This window comes from Natator depressus, chromosome 5 (assembly GCF_965152275.1).
Source record: "Natator depressus isolate rNatDep1 chromosome 5, rNatDep2.hap1, whole genome shotgun sequence".
Lineage (NCBI taxonomy): Eukaryota > Metazoa > Chordata > Testudines > Cheloniidae > Natator > Natator depressus.
In genome coordinates this window covers 87,054,398-87,082,222 of record NC_134238.1, presented here as the reverse complement: position 1 = coordinate 87,082,222, position 27,825 = coordinate 87,054,398, and the positions used below count along the sequence as shown (strand labels likewise).

General features: G+C 37.4%; 1 protein-coding gene across 3 annotated transcripts in view; it reads left to right on the top strand.

Annotated features, from left to right (window-relative positions):
* ERCC6L2 (ERCC excision repair 6 like 2) overlaps positions 1-27,825 on the top strand; it is a 102,443-nt gene that overhangs the window by 43,083 nt on the left and 31,535 nt on the right. For 2 of the 3 annotated variants that reach the window (XM_074953146.1, XM_074953145.1), the window contains exons 12-18: positions 6,156-6,227; positions 7,802-7,947; positions 15,294-15,389; positions 16,609-16,708; positions 20,949-21,101; positions 22,712-22,792; positions 24,380-25,607. In XM_074953146.1, coding sequence (XP_074809247.1) covers positions 6,156-6,227; positions 7,802-7,947; positions 15,294-15,389; positions 16,609-16,708; positions 20,949-21,101; positions 22,712-22,792; positions 24,380-25,607 — 1,876 coding nt within the window. Of the gene's footprint in view, positions 1-6,155; positions 6,228-7,801; positions 7,948-15,293; positions 15,390-16,608; positions 16,709-20,948; positions 21,108-22,711; positions 22,793-24,379; positions 25,608-27,825 lie in introns of those variants that run through there. The other variant, XM_074953147.1, reaches the window with a different exon arrangement.

Below are 27,825 nucleotides of genomic sequence, written 5' to 3'. Positions count from 1 at the left end.
CCAGGTTTACAGAAGGAAGAGCCTAGAGCATAACCACATTGTGTTTTCAAGCCCCCTAATTCCCGTTTTTAACATGATAATCTGAGCATCTCAAATGATTGCTAACCTTTTCCCTGAAATAGCTTTATATTGTGGATGAATATTTTGTCATTATAAATTTTGGGCAATACTTGAAAAGAAAGTAGTAATATAATAGCCAATTAAATATAGGTGGTTAGATTATGCAGTGGATTTGTGTATTAGCTTTCAAGTGTGGAATTTAATTCACACTCACTTAAGATGCAAATAAAAAATTATTCTGTTCTCATTCTAATCTCTGATATTTCAATCTGACCACATTGTAACATTGTCAAACCTCCCATTTATCCCACCAAGTGGAATTGAGTTGCGTTGTGATAAGTGTGTGTGTGTGTGTGTTTGTGTGTGTAAGTTTACATAAGCCATCTTTCTAGGTGGTCCATTCCTGAAAGTCCCTTACTTTCTTGAGTAACAAATCCACTTGCACACATAGTAGAAGGGAAAGATTATTTATTGAAAATACTGTTTTTATGGAATGATCCTTAGTTTACTTGACTTTCTCATTCCTGTTTTTCTCCACTAATGCATCATAACAGTAGAAAACCCATTTCAGTGAGAGTCTTATTGCTTATTTATGTGTGAATTGTATCTTGGTTGGACCACAAGGCATTTATTTATTTAGAAACTGAGTTTAATAAAATAAAAGTGAAGATCAAATCATAAATGAACTTTTAGCACATCCTATGTTAGTCTTCAGTTTGGAGTCCATACAGTATGAGAAATTAGGTTTCAATTAATGTAGCCTGCAATATTGTGTGTACACTTGATTTCATTAATGTGAGTAAAAATGTAAAGAAAAGAGAATTAATTTTTAAAAATATATTGGAATCGTGACATGCTCTGCCCCTCTTTCATTTCAGCAGGAAAACTACTTTTTTTCAAAGTACCAAGAACACTGCATAACATAAAAGACTGAGATCGGGACAAGATGGCTAATTAAAGATTTATAGGTTGGAAAGGACTTGAAAGATTTTTATTTTGGCTACTAAGAAACTTCAAGCCTTCGATGAAAATTAGGTTTGCTTTCTAATCCCCTTCAAACTAAGGAGAAGGGCAGTTCCATTAAAACTATGATTCTTACAGATATTAAAAGTTCTCATAGTATTCTTTTACATTAAAGATCTTAAATTACTAATATTGTAATAAATATGAAATAAAATACATTTAATAAAATGTATAATGTTCCATGAGGAATTTGTGAAACCGAGGACCACAACACTGATTTGAAAGAGAAGTAGCTAGTTTGAAAAGCCATTGTTTCTTTTTGAGTCAACAGAACTGAAGATTTCAAATATTAATAGACGATTTAATATTCATATAATTAGAATCTCAAAAGACAACATTAGTATACAGGAGTTTTTGACCTTATCATTTATTGCAGAGATGTGATAGTGATGTTGGGTTTGAGTTGGTGATAGGCAGCTGGTGTTTCCAATATCATCAGAGGAAAACAAATAACCAGAATATTTACTGTGAAAATTTAAAAGAAATTTAAGAAGGAATCTTTCTATTCAGAAAGTAGGTAACTACAGAAATCGGACTTCCAAAACAAGCAGATATTCTTGTAAACTCACTTGAATGTGAAGAACCTCATTAAAAGAAGAGTGGAATATATTTTATGACTAATAACAAGAATGATACCACTTATCTGTCTGGCACCTGGTGAAACTTCCATTTATGTTGAAAAAAATGACACTTCTCTGAGAGATGTGGATCAAATATTCCTTCTTTAGAACCTGACTGAAGAAATCCTAATTTTAAGATTACTTTCACAGACAAAAGTCATGAATTCATTACTTTAAGATATAATCAGCTTGAAAAGCTCCTTTGGATCCTTACATTTAAAGTTCTTTTTTTTTTTTTTTTTTTATGATTACCCTTGGAAAATAATTCCTTTGCCGAGTGGGAAATCTGCCCTTCACTTTGACTGGTTCTCTCAGTCAGAAAGTTTGAGTGATTTTTGTCTGTTTTAACTTACATTTTTGGCTTCAATTTTTCTTAGTAAAATAAAGCATATTTAATGTGCCCTTTTCTTAAAGTGTATCATAAGGCAAGCTGGGGAGTTGGATCTATAGGGTACAAGCACGTTTTGGCAGTAGTCACTTGAAACCTAGTAGTTTTCTTCCCCTCTGGCCATTAGAGGGAAAATAGGAAAAACAGTGATCTTGTGTTAGTTTTTCCTTTGCTTGACTGCTTCATAGAATTTTTCCTTTGTTTTGTTTTACTGCTACCGTATTGGGCGGTTTTGCTAAAACATGCTTTGAAGAGATCCCAGTAGATTACTGTTATTCAGTCCTCCATCATGCCTGGTTGTTTCTGATGGTAATGATCTGACGTCACTGCAGAAACCTGCTTAATGACTGTTTTCATTTTAACCCACTTAAGCGCATGGTTGCAATATCTAAGCTTAAAAAAGTATATCTGAGGGTCAGTGGAATGAAACACCTGATTAAATGGAAAATAACGACTTCCTATCTTAAAGAGACCTCAGATTTTATATCACTTCAGGAAATGCATCTCAGTGTAGAACAACATTTCCAAAAGGTGTAATGCCATCCATATCCCAATGGAAGAGGGAGATGGGACTATATATAGAGGATAAAAAATGAAGATGGGTGGGCCTTTAATAACATATGTTGGTCTTGTGCGATTGGTTTTATTTTCAAGAAGTGAGGGTTCAGCTTTCAAACTTGGAAATTCTGCTGTAGAAGATGACAAAATTTAATTGACCTGGATTATAGAAATTCACTTTATTATCCTTGCAAGTTTAATATTTTAAATGTTGCTATTTTAGTTCTAAAAATAAAAAACACTTTCAAATGCATCAATACTGTATCTGACTTCATTGCTATAGTGGGTCAGATTGGCATAACTGAAAAATAACATTCGTGTTAAGTTCATTAAGTTAAAAATGTTTGACAGTAATTTTTTAATGCCAAGATGCCTTTTTAATGTCTGGTGTACTATATTTTTAAAATAGTGGAGACTTCATTGAAGGTTAATCTTTTTGAGAACAGATTAGCTAACCTGTTTTCTATTCTGAATAGGTTCAAGAAATTTTCTGAATATGTGATCCTGGGTGATAGCTTTTGTCTGTGAACTGAATAATCATAACAAATTAGACCTATACTTCCTGTTCTTCTAGACCTCAAATATACAGTATTTTGAGATAAATTGTTTTGCCAAGGCTGCTTCAAATAATATTGTGAACTTTCTTCTTGATCAGATTATTGTCTGATTGTCCCATATGTGTTACATTCTGAAAAGAACTATAAATCTACTATACTGATGGGCTTTTATTATGAGAGAAAAGGTATCCAGGGGATCTCTGGTCTCTTGGGAAGCCTAAAAAATGCACAGAGAGAGGTCACCATTAATTAAGAATTGGAAGATATTTTATAAACACTTTTTTAAAATCAGTAATGAAACAAAAATTAACATATCAGTGGGGAAATAAATTTGACCAAATGTTATAAAACTTGCAGAAATGTAGCTATTAAAGATTTTCTTGTAGTAGAATAACAAGAGGTGGAAGGTATTTGCTTGCATGTGTGGTTGTTTAATAGTCTCCCTCCCCCTCCCCTTTTTAATAGCATTCTGTTTTCACTTCAGACTGTTTTGTCAATAAATGTAATACAAAAGCATTTTTTTAGATTTGGTGTAGTTGAACATGCAAGAAATAATGCCTGACAATATGCATTGTTGTGAGAATCCAGTACACCTCAGTTGTGAAGTGAGAATTATGTAATGAAAAGACAAATGACTCATCACTTTTGAAGTACAGTGCTTGTAGACTGCATGCTCTTGAGCATTATTCTACAATATCATTGACTTTTTGGAGGGGAAGCAGGAGTGGTGAAACAGAATGGTTACTCAGCTCTCTGAGTCACGCAATAGTTGGCCCATAATCACATGGGCCAAAACCTTCACTTGTCCGATTACTCCTTCAGTTTTCCTCAAATTTTGGGTAACAGTAGTCTACCAATATTCACTGTGTATATGACTTTTAAATAAAAAATTATATTAAATATCTGGCTGCTAGAAATAAAATGTAGTTTTAGAACTTCTTTTATAATACTTTTATTAGTTGCAACTTTTTGAAAGCTTCTGTTTAGTAAGTATATGTCTCCTGGGAGTATACACGTCTGATTAAGAGATTGATTTTACTGGCTTCTTATTTTCGTCATTATTTAAGTAGGAAAATGCAAGTATCTCTGCGGGAGTACCATGTAAATATAAACAAAAAATTAGGCCTAGTTTAGGGTGAGGGATGAATTATAAAAGCCGGTATTTTACTTATTCCTGCCATGAATGCAGGGGACTGGACTAGATGACTTCTTGAGGTCCCTTCCAGTCCTATGATCCTGTGATTCTATCTTTAAAACATCAAAAGCAGCATTGACAGCTGTACACAATATAAATTGTAGTTGAAATCTAAGAGGTAAATATCAATATGGTGTAAAGTGATTTCACTGCAGGACTTCTAATAATCCTGATGGGAGTTAAATCCATGCTCACCATATTGAAAAACCATATTTTAATTGTAACATTATGTTTTTGCTTGAGTATGCTCACCCAGTTTGTGTTTTTCAAAACACCTACCTTTTAGGATAGTATTCCAGTGTGGGAACATATACTTTGTTTCTCTTCAGCACAAAACCATTTAATTTTCTTTGTTCGTCAGAGTTAGTGCTATTATATTCCAGAATACGTAAAATCCAAGCAGACATGACATTGATTCACTTTATTTAAACAAACTGGGTGTATTTGTTTGCACTGTCTCCTATAGGGAATTAATTACGTGACAATATTTATTACTCTAATAATAATATTACAGGAGACAAACTCCTTCTACAGCTTAAACATGCTGCTAATTTTTCTGTCCTTTCTTAATGCAATTACATGAAATACAAATGTAGAACGTTTAACACAGTATATTTTACACTTTTTGAGTAAAATAAAGCTCATTTTGTCCATTGTACAACTTACAAATTATAGTTACAGATGGAAAACATGCAACTTTATATGATTTGTGCCTCTTATTTACCCAGTAATTGAATGATACTACAATACAGAAAATGTTATGACTGATATTAGTATTTTGTGTTCAAGATTTTATCTAGAACTGTAAAATTAATACAAGCATTCCTCTATTATTTGAGTGGTTACACTTTTAGTGAAATTTGTGTAGATGTAACAGTTTAAGTAGTTATCACCGAATAAATAAAATAATTTAAATATTTATTGCCCTGTGGGAGAAGGCTCCAGACATGGTGCAGAAAATTCCTTTTCCCCTTTGTGTATTGCTTCTGCATGGTACTCTTGAACTGCCATTGCCAGATGTGGACATGCTTCTTTTGAAAATAACTGTATCACTATTATACGCAAGTCTCTGGATTATTTGCTTCCCTACCAGAAGAGCATTGTGTGTGGGCGGATTATTGGCATTTCAAGGTCTGTGCAGAGTCTGGGAAGCTGAGGCCTACAGTAAACAAAGCAACAGAAAAGAGGGGGAGTAGGGAGGGGCATACATCTGACTGATTATTTTAAGAAGACAAGTTCCAAAAAGTTTTGAACTCAGAGGTAGTGCAGCAAACTAAATAAGGTTAGCTCTGTTCAGAGTGAATGTATGGATTCATTAATTAAAAACAAAAAACCCAAACCCAGGGTAGAACAGTAGATAGGTAGTATTTGTTACAGCTTTGTAGACTAACTTCTGTTAAAAGGCAACTTGAAAGATACAAATAGCTCCTTTAGAACTTAACTTCTGTTAGTGTGGCAACTTTAAAACTGCCCTTTCAGAATGTGTTCGGAGAAGGAGTTTATTAACAGTGTGTGTGCATGTGTGTATGTGTTTATTTAGAATCTCCTTTTATTGTAGTGACATTTATGATACTAGGAAACTGTATTAGGCTTGCAAAGCCTCTCATTAGTGCCCGTTTTCCTTAGAAAATAGTATGAAATACAGACCAAAACTACAGCTTACTCTTTTTAAAGTTAGAAAATGTAAGTGTGTGTATATGTAAGGTGTACTTGGGATGAAGTCAGTTAATTGCTGCTCTGTGGTTCATTTCCAGGTCCTTCAACAGCTTTTAAATCACTTCAGAAAAAACAAAGATAAAGTTCTTCTCTTCTCCTTTTCCACCAAGGTGAGCTCTATATGACTTGCATTATGACTGACCTCAGCAATAAGTCCTGAGGCATAAAGCACAGGGGACAGCAGCAGCTTTCAACCACATTTTCTTTCTCACATGCACTATGGGAAATAGTGTTGATATGGACAATATGCAGTACTAAAGAAAACATCTTGAAACCTTATGTTATCTCAAGGACAGTGGCAAGGACAAATGTAGTAATCGCCTTTCTTCTTTGGGCTTGTCTTCACTGGAGTCTTAGCTGAAGTTGTCTCCACTCATTAATAGGGCCTTACCAAATTCACGGTCCATTTTGGTCAATTTCATGGTCAGAGGATTTTTAAAATAGTAATTTTCATGATTTCAGCTGTTTAAATCTGAAATTTCACAGTGTTATAATTGTAGGGGTCCTGACCCAAAAATGGTGGTGGGGGCCTTCGCACCGTTATTATAGGGGGGCTTGCAGTACTGCTACCCTTACTTATGCACTGCTGCTGGTGGCGGTGCTGCCTTCAGAGCTGGGCAGCTGGAGAGTGGCAGCTGCTGGCCAGGAGCCCAACTCTGAAGGCAGAGCTGGACCACGAATCAGTAGCTCCCACTCTCTGGCAACCCAGCTCTTAAGGCAGCAGCACAAAAGTAAGGGTGGCATGGTATGGTTTTGCCACCCTTACTTTCCTTCAGAGCTGGACACCTAGTCACCAGCTGCTGCTCTCTGGCCACCCAGCTCTGAAGGCAGTGCAGAAGTAAGGTTGGCAATACCACCCCACCCCACCCCCAAAATAACCTTGCGATCCCCCAGCAACTCCCTTTTGGCTCAGGACTCCCAATTTGAGAAACGCTGGTCCCTCCTGTGAAATCTGTATAGCAGAGGGTAAAAGCACACAAAAGACAAGATTTCACAGTCCATGATGCATTTTTCATGGCTGTGAGTTTGGTAGGGCCCTACTCACTAGCTTAGCTCGCGTGCAACACAACTTGTGAGCTACACAGAATATTTGTATTAGCAGCACAGAGTAGTGGAGTCCTCACTGCGTTGGCATCAAGCATCAGCACCACTGAAGCATCAACCCACAGCCTCCAATGGGCCAGCTAGCTTGAGAGTAACGCACAACTTAACTTGAGCTAGACGCTTTGGGAGATGTGTTAGTAGCAACACTCAAGTATCCATCAAGCTAACAATGCAGTGAAGCCAAAGCCTTAAATGTGGTATTCTTGTTAGTGACTAATGTGGTTTCTGAAATGATGCAAACTATAACTCAGGATTATCTAACTAAATACTTAGCATGCCAACATAGATGATTACTGTAAATGACAGTTCAAGATCTCTGCTTTAATTTTATATCTTTTGTTGCTTTCAATTAAAAAACCTGTGAAAGATTAAGGTTTTAAATGCCACAGTACAAAACCAATTGTGTCATAGAGAATAAGCGGATAAGGATGTTAAATACCAATAGAGAGAGACGTTTATATTCTCAAATGGTCTGTGGGCTATTAGAAATGGTATTTGGGATACCTAATCTTTGTGGTTGTTATGGTGCTTATTTTAAAAGATACTAATAATGCCTTATCTCCCCATCTTTTTTTATCAGTTGCTAGATGTGCTGGAACAATACTGTATGGCATCTGGGCTAGATTACCAAAGACTTGATGGAAATACAAAGTCAGAGGACCGGGTCAGGATAGTGAGAGAGTTCAATAGCATGCAAGATGTTAACATTTGCCTTGTTTCTACAATGTAAGAGAATTTAATTTGTACTGTGTGTCTGCCTTCAGCTACGTATTTAGAGGCTTGTAGTAAAGTTACTGTGCATTAACTTGATTGATCTTGCCTGGTGTTACTGTCAGCTGCATCCATTATGGGTTAAGATTACTACAGTAGAAATGGGTCATAACACTTAATTTTTGTTCTTCACTCTCTCCTGTCGTTTCTGGGATCGTTGAGATTTGAACCTGGCGAGTGATAGTTTTAAATCCCCAGGCTAGCCAAGGGCAGTGGGCAACCACAAATTGTTCCTAACAGTCTAGTGCACCACTGCATTCTTTATTTCTGTTCTACTGTGCACATTAAGAGACAAACTTTCAAAAACTAGGCTCTTAAGTTGTGTGTGCAAAACAATAGCATGTGAGTTATTTTATGTGTGCATAGTGAACCCATACGGAAAGCCATATTTTTATCAGTAAAATTTTACACCTATGAATGCTTTTTATATGTGCAGTTTGAGCCCAGTTTCCTAACACTTGTCCCTTAAAGCACTTATCTCAAACAAGCAATAAAATCTTACACATTCTATATGCCTGAAAGGGATCTTTTCATCAGTTTATGATGGATAGTGAATTCTACTGGAATAGGCTAATGAGATGTACGTGTTCAGCCAAAAATTATGAAAATAGTATATCAACCCATTCATGGCTTTCTGATTTTGTTACATAATCCTTTATCTTTTAGCTAAGCTGATTACTACTCCCAGGCAGTAGTGCAAAGGGAGCAGATACTGCCTATTTATCCCTGGCTGTTGGGAGACTGCAGTGGGTATAGAGCCAGGATAACTGTCTCCTTTGCTGTTCCTTCCACAGTCCCAGCACAGGGTGCATGTTGGGAGCAGAGATGTGGAGAGGCCAGAGCACGATACATTCTGGCTGTGCTCAACCATCATAGCTCGTTTAAGACCACTGTCAGCTGGCACACATTAGGACAGCCCTCAGGCTTCTCTAACTTGCACGGGTCTGGTATATAAGCAGAGAATCACGGCTCTAGTGATGTACTCTTGCTTTGCTGAGCATAACCTCAGTGAATCAGAATATCTGGCCAGTGATTTCAGGGGACTTCTTGAATAAGAAATGATAAGCAGTTTTTGGTCCTTCTAGGTGAACAGAAAATTAAAATGAAAACAATCTATTACAGGAGCTACCCCTTCTGGGAGTTACTGTATCTGTACTGTTCTGAAAGGCTTTCTACTTATAGTGAATGTTCTGTCAACCTTATTTGTTTTAAACACTTTAGGATTAGCTTCATCCCCACAATCTCATAAATTCGGTGTTATGACGTAGAGAATTCAATTAAATGGAAATGGAGTCTTGCTTCATTAGTAGTTTCTTCTCCCTTGCCCTTTTGAGTAGTAAAGGTGGTAAGGCAGGCCATGCCCGCAAGTGTTGCTTCATGCCAGCCACCTTAACTTATGATGATCCTATCTATACAGAGCTGAATACAATGTCTTACATTTCACTGAGTAAATTAGTGAAAAACATGCCTAGAACAATATGCAGCATAGTATAAGTTCCAAGAGAAACAAAATGGTATTCTCTGTATTTCTTAAAGTGTAGTTCAACACACACACATTGTACAACAAAAATGAATGTGTTTCTTCTTTCCTGAGATAAAGTAATCAAAGAGACTACAAGAGTCTTTTGTAACTCTCTGGAAATCTGAAGGTGCTATATCCTAGTAGCACTCCACGAGGGTTTCTGGTCTCCTCTAAATCAGAGTTTAGGCACACCAAACCAAGATCTTTTGTGCAGTCATCTGGTTGATGGAACTTTTCAGTATCTTATTTATTTCTAAACACATCATAAATTGACAGAATTGCGACATACTTTTCTGTCCATAGTTTCTTGCAAAGTTTTTGGCTGACTGCTCTGTGCAGTCAACTTGTATGTTCTGAAAGTCTCATCTTTCAAAGAGCCAAATGTTAATTTCTGACAAATCCACTTACGCTTTATTTTGGCTGAAAAAATGCATCTAACAAAGGGTGACGTCTCAATAGAGTAGCTTTATTTTTTGTCATTTTATTCCAGTGGCACAATCAATATACAACTTCAGGAAGAAGCACCAGCCTATACAATTACTAAATGATGAAGCAGTAATAATGACTTCATTCTTAAAACAGTGACAGTTACCAAATTTGTATTCTACCTTATGTTCTGGAGAAATAAATCCATTCTGCCTGAAATTTTTCCTGCATAGCCTTTAGCCAAAAAGTACCTTTAGAAACGTAAACTTTAATGGAATAATATGGTTTTGAGAAAAGGGGCTTTCAAAAACAGCTTTTCAATAAATATAACTTTATTTGTAAAGGCATATCTCCAGAACAACTTGATCTTAAATCCTCACATTTGTTTTAGATACTGGTATTGAACATAATCTTGTGGATATTCTAACTTTCAAAAATCTATTGGACAAGTTATAAGTAATATGGATGATTCCTACTGATCTTATAAATTTCTGGAGACCAGTAGCTATAGATTGTTAAAGATTACAAGGACAGACACTTGCACGTTCTGTGGAAGAAAAAGGTTTATGGCACATATTCCCATGTCCTATCTGTTGTCACTTTTAAAGCTCCATGACAGAAATATCTCTTTCATTAAGCCTGTGCTGGCAGAAGAATCTGTCCTGGGAGAAGAATAAATATGGTCCATAATGCTTAGAGTTATTTCTGGTTCTGGAAGCAAACAAGTTCAAGTTGTAAATCTCATGAGAAGTAGTGCTATGATTTGCAGGAGTTACAAACTCAGCTGGTAGAGCTTTCAGAGCTTGTAATATCTGTGATGCAACTTCGTTTAAGGGGAGGGAACTACAGCACTTGGACATTGGGCAGCGCTGTTCGAAAGTTCCAATATATCATGCTGCAAGAAATAAAAACTGCTAATATCCCCTCCTTCAGAGCCAAATATTAAATCCAATGCTCTACCTTGTCTTTCCCACGCTAATCTCCATGTGCTCAGAAATCCATTCATTTAAAAAAAATCCTAAATCTGCTTTTTGATGACAGCTAAGGAAGAGAGAGACCATTGTCATTTTTTTAGTAATGGGAGGCCCTCAGATACTAGAGTAATGAGGGCCCTGTAAAATACCTAGATATATAAACATACCAAAAATAGTTAATATAAATTCCAGTATTCTGCATGTTCTTACAGACATGCCTCATTACTTTAAACTTCTGCAAGGCCGCATTTTAATTTAGCATGTTTGCAGCCAGGCTGGTTGAACTAAAACATCCTGAGTCATTCTTTTTGAAGACTCTCAGATCTTATAAACTTTTGAAGTAAAGTTGACACGATAATCTTTAGACCTTCATTTTAGAGCTCACATATTTAGCAAGCAGTGCTGTGAATTGGACAGAGCCTCATGTAATTCACACATGATTGGCTAGTGGATCATATAACAGTCATGATCTTCAGGTTTTTTATCTCTTTGAGTCCTGCATATGTGATGCTTACTCCATCAATTTCCTCCTGCAGAGGTTGAAAATTCCAAGGAGATAGAAGTGAAGGATTTGTATATCAGTGGTCTTGGCAGTGCTGCTTGCAAGTGCCATGAGATCTGAAAGCAATGTCTCAAGAAGGTTGTAACTTCTGTTTGCATCCCTACAAAGCCTGAAAAGGTTCAGTAGATCAACTGGAAACGCACAACATGCAAATGTATGCGTTCCAGTGCAGACTTTGGGCTTCTCTGTAGATTTTTGGTATTTCTAATATTTTTTTCAGAATAAAATTTCTTTTAAAATGCAATTTTCTTATCCTTTTGGTAATGAAAATAACCTTTTCTAATGTGAACCAGTGCAATGATGTCTTCCTGAGTCTGCACACAGACCTGAAACAGTAGCTATTAGAGCCATGAGATTCCCTTTATTTAAGTGGAGTATTAATCCAGATATGAAGCCAGAAAATTAGGCAATGATGGGAGATGAGATAAATTGTAATGTAATATGCACTAGAAAGAATTTTAACTAATCTCACCTATTAGTGGCTTCTAAATTAAGTGTATATAAACTTAAGAAAATACTGTAAAGTGTGCATCAGCAGTTCAAAAGCAAAAAAAGATGTTAGGTTGTATAAAGGAAGGGACAGAGAAGAATAATGAAACTATTACAATGTTATATTATATATTGTTGGTTTGTCCTTACCTTCAGTAGTGTATACAATTCTGGTTGTGTACAATTCTGGTCACTCATCTCAAAAAGGAAGTAGCAAGAGGGGAAGAAAAAAATCCAGAGAGAGGCAATGAGATGACTAATCATTAAAGATGTAAATAGTTCTAATATTTAAATCTCTCCTATTAAACTTTTGATATTAGACAAATAAGAGCGCACAAGATAGAAGTGTGTAAAATTATTCGGTTGGTCAGGTGCTCTTACAGTATTTGCCCTTTCAAGTAAAAAGAAGCATCCAATTAAAAGATGACAAATTTTAAAATTACAAAATAATTTTTTATGTACTATATAATCTTGTTTGTGGAACTCCCAGCCACAAAGTGATTTTGAGACATGAAGTTTAGGATCACACAATTCTGTGAATAGAACTAATTACTAACTGCCTCCATAGAAACTTCCCTCTGGCATGTTGTTTTCTAACTTCTGAAGATTATGGTACTGAGCACAGAAACAGGATACAAAAGTAAATAGACCATTAGTCAGATCCAATGTGCAGTCCTACAATGCCATGAACTCTTGAAAAATAATGGTTTATTATAAGGCAATGTTGCAAACTCCTTAACAGAAGTGATGTAGCAGGCTGAACCATCTGAGCCATGAGTTCTCTTATAATTCAGTGTGATTTAAACATTACCTGCTTAAATGACACTTAAAATATTACCCGTTTTTAATTATTTATTTATAATGCACCAACTCATTTCTAGGTACATTGTGTTTATGAAGAAGTCATAGGGGCCTTGTCTTCTGAAACATTGTAGCATACCTAATAATTTTATAAAACTTTTGCCCCTTTAATTTTTTTTAAACATCCTGTTTGGTCTTGTCTTTCCTCATACTCAGTCTGTTATTTCCACTAATGAAATCTGAAATATACTTCATATTTCAGGTTCCAAATATTTGGATTTTTTATTAGAAACCAATTGGAAAAACATGTTGACTTATATTTTGGTCTGACTGCAGGGTTTGGTAAGAGCAGCTGAATTCCATCCCCTCTAATAAGAAATATTCCAAAATACAGTGGAGGATTGTAAAAAACAAAAAAAACAAAACAAAAAACAAACAGATTTTTATTCAGTATTTCAAACTTTGAGAATGCTCATCTTCCGGAAACCTCCGTTAACGCTGGCAAGTTCCCACATCTCCTTTTCTAAATTTAATTAACCGAGCACTACACCACATTTGGAAGGAAAAGGCCACAACTTTATTTATATTAACAAGGATTCCACTAAGACCATAAGGTGGTGGTTCCCACCAATTTCTTTTTTCTTAATAAGGAAATGAATTAATGGGGGTAACTCAACCCTTTCCAACCACCTTAAACTAGCTTAATAGAATCCAAAATAAACTATTTAAAATATACACTTTTAAAAAAAACTTGGATAAACTTTTTCCATATTTTGGGAGTGTCTCATTGAGAACGTGTAGTGGCTTGCTGCCATGTTCTTCTAAATTCTTTGGAGAAACCATCATTGACCATAAGATACCACTATAAACCTTATGGAGGGGATAGATCTCGTCAAGAAAAACACTCATCAGTTAAGAATGGTATCCACTCAAATTGTGATGACCAGTCTGCCATACATACATATGTTACCTCACTCTCACTTGATTAACTGGTGCTACTTCTAATTATTTAAACTCTATATCTACCATCTATATCCCCAGCAAGGGATACTGTTAGAGAGAGATTCTTGAAACCCCTTAGCATTTCCGCTGGATCCAGTCTTATTGACTACCAGCTGTCTGTTCACATCATACACAGGATGTGCCGAATGTGCTTTCTGGATCTGAAAAAAAAAATAACCCAAAATCAAACATGGCATGTTTGAAATCAAAGCCCACCTCAAACAGTCTCTCAGATACTAGCGCATTGGATACAAGCATTTTGCTTCCAGACACTTTTCCAGAAATTTTCATCTCTTTTTGGGGGGGGATTAGGAGGAATGTGGCTAAACAGGTACTAAAGATATTTCCAAGAACCAGTCCTGCAACTTGACCCCACTCCAGTAAACCGCTTAAGCATATGTCCAACTTTAAGAAAGTGAGTAATCCTTTCAGCTTCAATAGGGGAATTGTTCAATTGCTTAAAATTAAGCACATGCTTAATGGGTTTGCTGTATTGGGGCCTTTGTTGTCTGAACAGCATTTTGGAGTAGTTAAGGTGTTCTGGAAGATGCAACCAACACATTGAGCCTAACTGTTCCCCAAAAGTCCAGTATATACATATGTAATAGGACTTTCTTATAATGACCCTCACAGATATTGTGCATCCGATGAAGTGAGCTGTAGCTCACGAAAGCTTATGCTCAAATAAATTTGTTAGTCTCTAAGGTGCCACAAGTACTCCTTTTCTTTTTGCGGATATAGACTAACACGGCTACTACTCTGAAACTAGAAGGACTGCATCACAAATGAGTGATGTTTTCTCTTATCATTCACTTTTCTGTGCTCTTACTTAGCCCTCTCAATAGTTTTGATTCAGAAACAGGCACCACTGCACTCTAGTACTTGTTTATCCTGCCAGGACTGCTGCACTAAGAATAGCTGGGAGAGGCATTACAAACTATACCTTGTTTTGGTGTAAGTCATGTAGCAAGTACTGCCAAAATCCATCTCCCTGTGATTCAAGAAACAAAACTGGTGCAAACTCTGTAGTAAGTCTCTCTTTACATAAAGTCTCTTCTGGCTGTCTCATATGGCTAGAATTGACATAGATCTGCTGAAGTAAATGGAGCTATGTAGATTTATACCAGCTGAGGATTTGATTCATATTGTTCACTTTGAGTGTTAAGGGGATGCAGCAGGTAGTTGGGCAGCACTTCTATTATCAAGGTGAAAGCAGCTGTTTGTAGCTGGGCAGGTTATAGAGTCTGCCTGCAATTTAAGGTATTGTGATTTTCTACAATAATCATGATTGTTGGTTTATTATGCTATTGTTGTGTTTTGTAAATAAAGCGCCAGCCCATTGCTACCAACGTTGGTATAATGCTGTTTAATTATGTTTGGAATGAGAAAAAATATGAGCCTACCACTAGTAAGCCTAATTTTGGTTAAATAGATCCAGAGTTAGAAATCTTTTAATTTGAGTTAAAAAATGGTGGTACCTAACTCCTTTTCTTGCAGTCTAAGAACTAACTCATTTTTGTTAAAGGGCTGGTGGATTGGGTCTCAATTTTGTTGGAGCCAATGTCGTTCTGTTGTTTGATCCAACATGGAATCCAGCAAATGATCTTCAAGCCATTGACAGGTATAATCTCAATTTTAAAATTTAGGTAGACATAGTGCTCTTTTTGTTTTTTCATTTTGGAAATAGATTTTCTCATGCAAATTTTCCTAGAGAATAGGATATTCTTAGACACACTCTGATTTTGGCCACATCAGACTAGATTTAGAAATGCCTGTTGATAATTTTTTTTAGCATTAATGTACTCTGCATACTGTTTAAAAAGTCAGTGAGAATTTCCACAGCTCCTTTACCTCTGAATTGTAACTTTTTTTATTTGCTACTTTTCAAGTTGTGACATCATTGGAAGAGAGAGGCATAGGACAAAGCTGTTGTTATGATAGGTTCGTTTAAAACAAATAAGTGGACATATAGCCTGATGGCATTTTTCCTGAACCTGGAACAATCACTGCTAGCCTGTTTAAAAGTAGAGAATATAAACAAAAAATACACAGTTAGTGATCCAGCTCAAGAGTGATGTTGAGAAACAGAGAATCCCTGAAGAAAAATAGTTGTGTTCTTATTTTGAAACCTCTGTAATGTAGAGATGTCCCATTTCAGCATTCAGTTTAATGTCTGATAGCTTGCTGTGGTGACATGTGCAGGATTCTTGTTTTATAAGTGTTTTCTCCTAGACCTTCTAAACGTAGGATAGCATTTCACATACAGCTCATGAAAATACTTTTAGATAACTAAGGAAACACCCCAAGGAGTCTTTAAAATGTATAAAGCAATTGAGTTTTGATGAGTAAAAATACATTCTTTGTTCCATCCTATTTTACATTTTAGCTTTTAAGCTCCTCCATTATTTTGTAATTTCTAACAATATAGAGAGTCTATTTTTAGATACCTCCAGGAAGACATCTCTTTCTCCCCTTCACACTCCACAAATGGAAAAATGTTATGATGTTGCAGAAGAAACCGTGAAAAGACTAGACTTTCACGGTACCACCTCTGTGAAGGTCACATTTCTCTGATGTCTTGACATTCAGTAAATCTCTTCTGTGGTTTCTGAAAATAATCTGTTGGTAGTTTTAGAGATTTATGGAGAAGAGAAGTGAGGGCCCTAAAGAGAGAAAATGTGAGCTGGGTAAAAACATTTAATTTCTAAACTTGTCTTTTAGGGAAGTTCTATTTTAAGTTTACAATATTTCCCTTTTATTGGAATTAGGATTTTACTTATCCCCAAAGGAACTCGTTGGCTAATAACCTAGCATTCTTCAAAATTACTCTGTCTTTGCAGAGCCTATAGGATTGGCCAGTGCAGAGATGTGAAAGTGTTTAGATTGATCTCGTTGGGGACAGTGGAGGAGATGATGTACTTACGGCAGGTTTACAAACAGGTAAAGTTCACACAGTATCATGGTACATGTCAAACAATAACTATTTTCAGCCAGCTGTCTGAATGAGTGAAAGCTGACCTATAGCAAGGTTGACTCTATGTTGGATTTATGACTTGCAATGTTAATTTATGCACTTGACAAGGAAGAACTACCCCATTTATTTCAGCGGGTGCTAACTCAGGCCAGTGATGGTACTTTAAATGCCAATGTTGTTACTTATTTCAGCACTCAAAGCATGTGAGAAAGGAGATTTAAGTATCTCTTATGAAGGTCTGAGACAGCCAATATTGAATGTCATTCCTTAAAATAAAAATGTAAGAGCAAGTTTTAAATTTCAGTTAAATATTGGTGGGCCTGTACGAGAAATTAAACTGAAATTTAAACACATGATGGGATTGAAGGTGGGCGCGATTGATTTTCATTTTCCAGAAGGGTGGGGCTTATTTTTCAAAACTTTGGGAAATGCTGGGCTAAATGGACTTAAGAAGTGTCCATTACTCTGAACACTACCTTATTTGTGAGAGCCAGGCTCTTCTGTTAACTCCTTGATTCTCCAGCTCCTCATTTTGAGTGAGGGAGGAGGAGGAGGAGAGCTGAAGTGGGGCAATCCCCATTGCCAGTATAGTAACTTGGACAGTAATAGCTGCTTGATAACATCATACTTCTGAGGAAGCCCACTGACTTCCTCTTCCCTCCTATGGATTGTGATGACTAGCAGGGTCATGAGAATTTGTAAGAAAGGTTTTCCCTTCTCGTAGTTCAACTTGTCCCAGTCTTGTTTCAGGACAGTTTATTGAAATCATCGGGGCAAGAGTAGGGGTTGTGCCTATTATGTGACACTTTCCGAATAGAAAGTCTGAGGAATGAAATCACATGTGTGGATTGTGTCCATCCCTAGGACAGCAGCAGAAAGTCACTAGTTCCTCACTTCATTTTTTTCCCAGTGTTTACTTTTACTTAATTGAAAATGTTCTGGTAAATGTACTGTGACTGAACTAGCAGAGTTCTGCTATATACCGGTAATCTAATTTTTAAAAGGAAATCACTGTATTTTTAAAGCGTCAATAATTAATTAGCATTTATTTAAGGACTAACATCTGCTGCTTTTTGTGCTCTATTCTGGAAAGTCTTAACATGTTTTTTTTCTCAAACGTACACAACTTTCTGAAAAACTTTTATATTCCCTGTTAATATCAGTATGTGTGTATGCTATTTTCTTGACTGTGACTTACACAATGTCATATTGCTTTATTGTGTATAGGGGTTTTCGTCTTACTGGCAACGGTGATCAATTTGAAAAATAAACAGATGAAAAGATCTGGAAGCTAAGACCTTTCAGTGGAGAACACTGTCAAAATAAGTCAATTTTTAGACCTACCAACTTTGACAACCTTTTAAACATCAGTAAACATGTTTTTAAACATCATGTATTCCTTTCTCCATTTCAGTAATTATCTGACATCTGTGACAGGGTCGGGCCAGATGGCTATGGGAGAGTAATAGAAGGCAGATATATTAGCCCCAGGCTAAGTAGGTCCCTTTTCCCTGGGTAAGGTAACAGGGAAGGTTCCAGAACAATCAGGAACCTTCTGGAGACAATTAAGACAGGCTGATTAGAACACCTGCAGCCAATCAAGAAGCTGCTAGAATCAATTAAGGCAGGCTAATCAGGGCACCTGGGTTTTAAAAAGGAGCTCACTTCAGTTTGTGGTGTGTGTGTGAGGAGCTGGGAGCAAGAGGCACTAGGAGCTGAGAGTGAGAACGCGGTCTGTTAGAGGACTGAGGTGTACAAGCATTATCAGACACCAGGAGGAAGGTCCTGTGGTGAGGATAAAGAAGGTGTTGGGAGGAGGCCATGAGGAAGTAGCCCAGGGAAGTTGTAGCTGTCGCACAGCTGTTCCAGGAGGCACTCGAGACAACTGTGTTCCACAGGGCCCTGGGCTGGAACCCGGAGTAGAGGACGGACCCGGGTTCTCCCCAAATCCTCCCAACTCCTGGTCAGACACAGGAGGAGTCGACCTGGACTGTGGGTTCAGAAAAATGGCCAAGCTGAGGGCTTCCGTGAAGCTCCAAGGCGAGCAAATCCGCCAATAGGCGCAAGACCCACCAAGGTAGAGCAGGAACTTTGTCACACATCCTAATTAAATACATGTTTAGGAAACTTTAATCGAAAGCACCATGAAGAAAATTATGTGCTGTTTATGTACAAAATTTTGAGATGACTTTACAAAGACGTTAGTACAGTATAAGGCTTTCTTTCTACCAGCTTTGTAAAGTTCTCACAAAGCATAATGATTTAATTTTAGCAGGAATGTTTAGGGCCAGACTTGCACAGGTCTATGCATGAAATTGTGTACATAGATATACATGTTACTACTGAATGCAAAAAACTGATATATTAGATAGCTTATATAACTGGAGGGGACAGGCTGCATACACTACTCTGACCATACACTACTCTGACCAATCAGGTACCTATTAATATAGCTGAGCTTATATGTATGCATACAGCTGTATCATATAACTGAACATCTGTCTCTTAACTATAAGAATGGTCAGTTAAAATTTGCAAATCTAAGGCTCAGATTTTCATTAGGTTTCCACTAATGCACGCTTAAAATCAGCAGACACATTGGTCTGCAAACACCTGTGTATCTGTATGAACAGGTAAACTGGTACATAACTGTGAATTGCATGTGCAGTTACCTGATTTGTCTGCCCATGTGTAGGCTTTTGCATGTGGAAGTGAGGAACCTACAAATCTTATGTCTGCATTGATAGAAACCTGCTCAAAATTTTGACCTGTTATCCAGAACTTGTTGAAATTTTTTTGTCTAATTGGCCAAGTATATTTTACATAGAATTAGTCTACAGACAAAATATTGGCAATCCAAGGCTGGTTTTTACATCTAGATTTGAATTGCATTGACAGTTGAGTACCTAACTGGACACACACTTTCCCTGAGATTTTCAACAAGTGTTGATGAAGAGTATAAAAATATATTGTGACCATTAATGAGAACACAGAAACATGACAGCACCTAAACATGTGGCTTTCTGTATATGTGCAAGTGCATCTTCAAATAGACATATAAACTGAGTTGTCTACTCTGTATTTAGTCAATATTTTAATATGTGTAAGTAATTGATTTTTTGAAAAGCAGTCTGTTTGTAATGCTTTGTGTTGTGTTGTCTAAAGATGAAATTATTGAAGGATGTGTTTGATTTTGAAATTACTTTCACATTTTTTTATTGTTTTTTATTAGTGGAACAGTTAGGGGAGAGGGGAACCATGTACAACCATTAGTGATTCAGAATATAAAACAAGTAGAACAAAAATATAAAATTAAGTAAACAATATAAACTAGTTAATCTGAAATCTGTGGTGCAACCTTAACTATGATCATGATTGCTACTAAATTTTTAGAGAAAAATGTACACTGCACCTAGCAAAATTAGGGCTCCATCCAGCTATAGTTTGCCTTTGTGACTGATGACTATTTCAGAGGGATACTTCTCCCTTGAAAGCAGCTGCATAGTCCTAGAATTACCATTAAGTAGCCCTCAAAGGCTACTAACATCCTAGGGACAGAGCTACAGAAAAATTTTTTAGGTCGAGTAAAGCCATCATTTCTTCCTGCTGTTCGTGCAAAGGATGTCTGCTATATTTGTACTGAACACTTGACGTCAGTTGAAGCACAGCTCAACCTGCCTGATTTAAAGAACATTTAAATTTTATCTGATGCACTATTTACTTAACTTTTTCCAGCACAGTGGTGGCTCTTATTAGTCATTTGTACATTCCACTTAATCAGAGTGGATCAGAATTTAAATTTTTCCAGATCAATATTCATGATTCAGTGACCATATTCTTTTTCACTCTTGGTGTACTTTAAAGGCTGAATAACAATAATTTAAATATTTGTTATAAATTATTTGTAAACAGTCATGATGCAGTGAAGTACTGATACTCAAGAATAAGTTAGCAAGTTTCCAGTGTTAGGCATAGAACAATGAAGTAGGAGGCTTAGAACATTTTTTTTCTTTCCTATTCAATAAAACTAGTCAGATTAATATTATACCACAATGGCAACATCTGCCAGGTAAATAAAAACAAAATATCCTTCCTTAGGAATTTCTGCCTGCTTTAACTAAAGCTGCATATATATTGTGAATGCCAGGAAATTCTGACGTGATTGGAGCAAACATTTCTGAAATCTCTTGCATTATTCTGTTTTAGCAACTTCACTGTGCGGTAGTTGGAAGTGAAAATGCCAAGCGATATTTTGAGGCAGTGCAAGGATCAAAGGAACATCAAGGAGAGCTTTTTGGGATCCATAACCTCTTCAAGCTTCGAAACCAGGGGTCCTGCCTTACAAAAGACATCCTGGAGGTGTGAAGCTTTCCTTATGACTTTTGGATATTTGCTTTACATATTTTTTCCTCTTGAAGCATTTTACCATAAATATGAATGTAGTGCCATGCAAAGCAGTATGGTGAAGGTTGAAACAGCAAATGCCTACACTGTGCCTTAATATAGGGCTGTTACTTTCTCACTTTCAGGCACACCAAAATAATTCCTCTAAAATAAACAAAAATATGGAAAATGTAGTCTTATTAAAACTTGCCAAGAGCTCAATGAAATTCATTTCTGTTCCTAATAAAAATACCACAATTGATTTTGGGACACTTCTGCATTTATTCATCTGTGTTCACAGATGTATTTTATTTATCAGATACAGTATTTGTCCTTTAAATCAAATTTAAAATACTTTTTTACTATGAAGAAGGTGTTCTGATCTTGCTAACCTTCTGTTTAATGGTTATTAGTTCAGGTGGATAGACATTTTTCATAGCATAGAATTATTGCATTTATGTATCATATGCATACATTTTTTTAAAAATGCAGCATTGAAAAGGTTGAGTGGGGCATTCCATTCTAAAATCTAAAATTTGGTTGTTCTCAAACAGTGTATTGAGCCAGATTCAGAGGGTGGTGTAGAGTGAGGTAAAGGATGCATAACATGCACCTCTTTATGTCCCCAGTATGTATGTTTTACCAAATAAGATTCCCTGAAGCTATTTTTCTTTCTCATATCTGACACCTCCATCCCTTACATATCACTCCTCAATCTGGTTTGTGGAGTCTGAGAAGGAGGTTAGGAGCTAAGCTGGTATAAATCACATGCTATGGACTAAAAAGTTAGTGTAGCAAAAAACCAAAATCTTTCATATGAAGATGTAAGAAGACTATGTAAGGTAATGTAAGCCACTGTGCACTTTCACACATATACCTGCTTTGGCTTCTTGATGAGTAAGATACCCCGATTTAAAATTCTTTACCCTTATGTGTGGATAAAGGAGTCTAATTTTATAATATGGGATGCATTGCCTCTGAAGTTGGCCCACTGTGTTAAGAACTCTTTTAAACTGCGAAAGCCATGACCCCATCACAATCATTCTTAGTAACTGAACTTTGGAGATAAAGCTTCTTAGTCATAGTCTCAGCCAAAGATGAATATTTCTAGAAAGTTTATAAACAAAATGTGTCTAGCCATATTTTGGAAAAGATACCTGTTTTTCACTTTGGGATACTTCAGCTCAAATCTGTTTTACTAGGAGGAAAACAATTATGTCTTGGTATTTGCTTTAAATAGTCTTCAGTGATGAAAATACTGTCTTTCTGAAAAAAATGTTTAAAAATAGTAAAATTTTGGATGTGTGTAGGATCCACTCAACATGTATAATATGTCAGTTTTCTTACTCATTAGAGGCTTGATCTAACTGCCATTGAGTGTTTCCATCAACTAAAGTGTGGCAGTTTATTTGGGCCTTAAGTGTGAGTGGCCATTTTACTTTTGAACATGTGCACTTCCAGATAAATATGGAAAAATTAAGCTTTGCCCTGTCTGCCCACCTTACCTTGAAGACCACACATGCTGCCTTATTGTGTTGGTAATTTTTATTATAAAGTTTTCCTGTCTTGCATCTTTTCTCTTTTAGAGGGAGGGTCAAGTGGAAGCAGGAGTCATGACAGCCACTACATGGCTAAAGGAGGAGCCATCATCATGCAGGTTAGAAATGGTAAGTTGTCTTTGTGCATGTCATACATCATCGAATGTGGGTGCTATTTTTTCTTCTCGGTCCAGTTAGTGTGTTGAGCAAACATCTTTGACAAAAATTAGACACAAAAATTTTTAAAAGATACAGTATGTAAGGGATAATATCAGAAAGAGAACATTGCTGCAGGATGATGGTCTCTTGCTGCCTTCGATTAGAATTTTCAAGAAGATAATGAATATCAGGCAAACTTCTGTTAATATGTTTAGTCTGTGGTAATATCCCATCATAATGCCTCTACAGTATTTCTTAAATACCATCAGACTGCTGTGCGTGTGTATATTTTGTTAATGGATACCGTTGATGGAGGGACAGTTGCTCACTGAGCTGTTGTTGAAATACTGTATTCTGAATGACTTATTTGACAAATGATTTGTTGGACCCGAACCTCAATTGATGTAAGTCAGCCTAGCCCCAGTGATTTCAGTGTTTGTTCACACCAGCTGAGGAGCTGCCCCCTACTGTACTTTGAACAGAGAATTTGAAGTAAAATTCACTCCTTTGCACAAAGCCCAAATAGTTGGTTCGTGTGTTTGTGTGTCAGAGGCTGGTTGTGCTCTGTGGTTAGACTGGCCTCATAATTAGAACTGAAGTCAGGACAGGGTTACCTGAAAAGAGGCAAGGCTGGGGCCAAGGCAGGAGCAGGGCTGAAACAGGAGCTATCACAGCTGTGGGCAAATGCTTTGCATAGCCCCTGAACGCTGCTGCTGGGCTTAAGAGCCAGTCTGCTGACTTTTCCAACCGGTTGGGCAGTTTGGCCAATCAGACCCCTAACTATTAACTATAGTCAGTATTCTGTAGCCTAGTAACTGGTATAGTGGTCAGATCCCCTGTGCAAGGGCTTTGGGCTGCTTGCTCCATATAATTACAGATCCAATAAACCCCCCTACAGGCCATCTTAATGGCTTGTTCCTGTTTTCTGAACTTCTTTAGTTTTGTGCTTGGCTACAATAGTCCTTAAGTGATTCTAGAGTAGAAGGTTATGTGCGCACAGTTCTTCAAACCATTATAAATGGGAGTGTTTTTGGACCTCAAATCCTAAAAGGTTGGCCACCCTGTTATGTGTTTTCCTTATAAATGATTTGATTATGTAGTGTTTTGGTTTGCACTGTTGAGTTGCTTTTTAACCTAAACAACTTGAAAGCCGCACTAAAATGAGTTCAAACTGTAAATGTAATGGTATGTTTACTGGATAAATGCAGGTTGTTCCCAAACAAGCAGACAGTAGATAGCATGTGTTATTGTCCCAAACATTTAACACAGTTTACTAATATTGCGGGGGTTTTTTAATCGTCATACACGTGCTATTATTTGGTTAAATATTGTATTGCATACCAAAGCTTCCTACTTGCTTAATATCTGTGTATTGAATATGTACTTATTTTTGTATAGATTGGGTTTTATAATTTAGTAAAAACCCATTATCTGTATTAGAGAGTCAAAGTTAGAAGTTGTTGTTCCAAATGTATATCTGTTTTAAATAGCTTTTTTGTTTTGTTGTAATGTTAACTTCTGTGACAATGATTTTCAGTATTTTTTTTTTTTTTTTAGCATGCAGAGCCAGGTTGTGAAGATGATAAAGCTCCTCTCAAATCTAGGGAACAACTGGAGAAAGAGGAATTTGATTTTTACAGTGACTTTAGTGATGACGAACTTGTGGGAAGCTCAAGAACAAAAAGAAGTAGATTTTGCAGTGCAAATGACATGCTAGTTTCACAGAAACAGCTTACCTTAATGCAGTGTGGTTTTCTTAAACTGCTAGAGAGAGAAACTAAAGCTACTGAGGTCACTGATAGTAATGGTGCATCTGATCATGAAAGCTCAGATGCCAGGTCTGTGGGCCAAAGAGCAAATGTAGATGTCAAGTGCATTGGTCTTCAGAAAAGTAGAAGCCATAATAGTATTTTGAGACGTCGGAGAACCACTGAGTCACCAAATAGAAGTGAAAAACAAGATATGCGTTGTGCGATTGTAGCCCCAGATTGGCCTGTTTCATCTGAATCTGAGGAAGAAAAGGACATTGAAAATAAAAATATAGATCAGTGCATTTCAAAGGAAATTGGCGTAGTCATGGAGACTGAAGGCAGCTCAGAAGAGAGTGATGATGTCATCTTTCCTTCACAAATTCCAACTCACCAAGAAACTGCTCCTGCTAAAAATGTTAAAAGAGACAAGGCTGTATCAGAAAAATTGGAAGGGTCAGATACAGAAAAGACCACTAAACGTACACCTAAAGGAGACACTTTGGCCTGTAAACAATCTCTGTTCCATAATACTGGGTCAGTCTTCACCAAAACAAAGACTTGGAAAAATGCCCAAAAGTCCACAACATATGTGAGAGGCACTAGTGACATAAGTGATGAGTCTGATGATCTTGAAATACCCCTATGGTCCAAATCAAGAAACCAGAAAGCCTTCACTGCTCTTAGGTTGAAACAAAAATGTGATCGAAATAAGAAGTTCTGTAATTCTTCCAGAACTGTGCTGCAGGCAAACAAGCCAAACAATGGAGAAAAGGAAACCGATTCACAGAATATAGGTGAATTTTCATCCTCTGAAGATGGTTTACCAGTCAAGAAAATTCACTTAAGTAAGCAAAACCACAGGCACAAAAAACAGAGACGCAGAATTCAGTTTGACCCCAAATCACCCTGTCGTGTTAGAGGTGCCTCAGTTACAGTTTCGACACCCAGTCACTCTCATGTGCACAAGACCTCTATAAGTAAGAGAGCATGTGTCAATCAAGAAGAAAATGTGGGATCAATGGACAATTTTTTAGGTGATTGTAAAATTTATTATGAGTTTTTGTTCAGCACAATGTAGTAGTACAAATTTAATATGGAGAAGTTTTTTGCAGATATATTAAAGGTGTCACTCTGTCCTTGTTTATATCTGATTTATTAAGAGATCTTTAATATTGTCCTTCCCTTTTTATAGGCCTTGTTGATTTCACTGATATTTTTATCCTTGTCTCTTCTGATTTTGAGGGCCACTCTGCAATACAGTGAATGCTGCTTAATATCAACCTGGATATTAACAACTTCCGATTAATAGCAGCATTTTGCTCGGAACAAATTCCATGCCATTGACATTAATGTTAATGGGATTTAGATTGTTAATAGGATTGGCAACGGCATGATGCTTTATTGAGTTTTTCTGGAATAAAGACTCCAGCTGTAGGCAGGCAGGTTTGTACGGCTGCAGCATGGGAAGAAAATGCAGGGAGATGCCTTCCCTCGCTGCAGCCCTGCAAACCTGCTTGCACCTGCAGCCCTGCCCAATGGGGGACCCCTGCTGGAGTCCTGGCACTGCAAGCTGGGAGAGGCTGTGGGCAGGGCAGCAGTATGGAGTTGGGGGCTGCAGCCTGGATGCCAAGGCTTTCCACAGGGAGTTGGGGGTGCTGAGGTCTCATGGAGCAGCAAGGTACCTCTCACTGCTGTTCCCCTCCCTGCAGCCTCCCAGTCCAACCCACAAGGAGAGGTACTATGCAGCGCTGCACCCCTGTTCGCCTGATGCTGCCCTATCCGCAGCTTCCCCTCCCCTCTGAAAGCCCCAGCATCCAAGCTGCAGCCACGCTCTCCGTTGCTGCCTATCCCCTGGCAGGTTTGGGGAGGTAAAGCCAGAGAAAGCTCATCCCAACACTTCCTTATAATCATAGAATATCAGGGTTGGAAGGGACCTCAAGAGGTCATCTTGTCCAACCCCCTGCTCAAAGCAGGACCAATCCCCAATTTTTGCCCTGATCCCTAAATTGCCCCCTCAAGGATTGAACTCAGAACCCTGGGTTTAGCAGGCCAATGCTCAAACCACTGAGCTATCCTTCCTCGCCCTCTCTGGCTGCAGCCCCACAAAAGTGCCCTTCTTATTGGCAACTGCCAGATAATGGCAATTTTTTGTTGGCAATCCAGGGGTTGCTAATAAGCAGAATTGACTGTTTACATGTGATTCTATTTTTGCTAAACATTTGCAATCACTACAAAAAGAAGCATTAACGTATGATACAATTACATTTTCTAATTTGAAAAGGAGTACTTGTGGCACCTTAGAGACTAACCAATTTATTTGAGCATAAGCTTTCGTAAGCTACAGCTCACTTCATCGGATGCATGCTGTGGAAAGTGTAGAAGATCTTTTTATATACACACAAAGCATGAAAAAATACCTCCTTCCACCCCACTCTCCTGCTGGTAATAGCTTATCTAAAGTGATCACTCTCCTTACAATGTGTATGATAATCAAGTTGGGCCATTTCCAGCACAAATCCAGGTTTTCTCACCCTTCCGCGCCCCCCCCCCCCCCACACACACAAACCCACTCTCCTGCTGGTAATAGCTTATCTAAAGTGACCACTCTCCTTACAATGTGTATGATAATCAAGGTGGGCCATTTCCAGCACAAATCCAGGTTTTCTCACCCTTCCGCCCCCCCCCCGCCCCCCCCCCACACAAACCCACTCTCCTGCTGGTAATAGCTTATCTAAAGTGACCACTCTCCTTACAATGTGTATGATAATCAAGGTGGGCCATTTCCAGCACAAATCCAGGGTTTAACAAGAACGTCTGGGGGGGGAGGAAAAAACAAGGGGACGTTCTTGTTAAACCCTGGATTTGTGCTGGAAATGGCCCACCTTGATTATCATACACATTGTAAGGAGAGTGGTCACTTTAGATAAGCTTTTACCAGGAGAAGAGTGGGGTGGGAGGAGGTATTTTTTCATGCTTTGTGTGTATATAAAAAGATCTGCTACACTTTCCACAGTATGCATCCGATGAAGTGAGCTGTAGCTCACGAAAGCTTATGCTCAAATAAATTGGTTAGTCTCTAAGGTGCCACAAGTACTCCTTTTCTTTTTGCGAATACAGACTAACACGGCTGTTACTCTGAAACATTTTCTAATTTGGGAATGAGTAAATGAGTTCTCACCATAACGTTAACTTTTTTCCTGTTATCAGTAACTGGTAATTTTATCACTGAATATTATTTGAAATATGTACTGT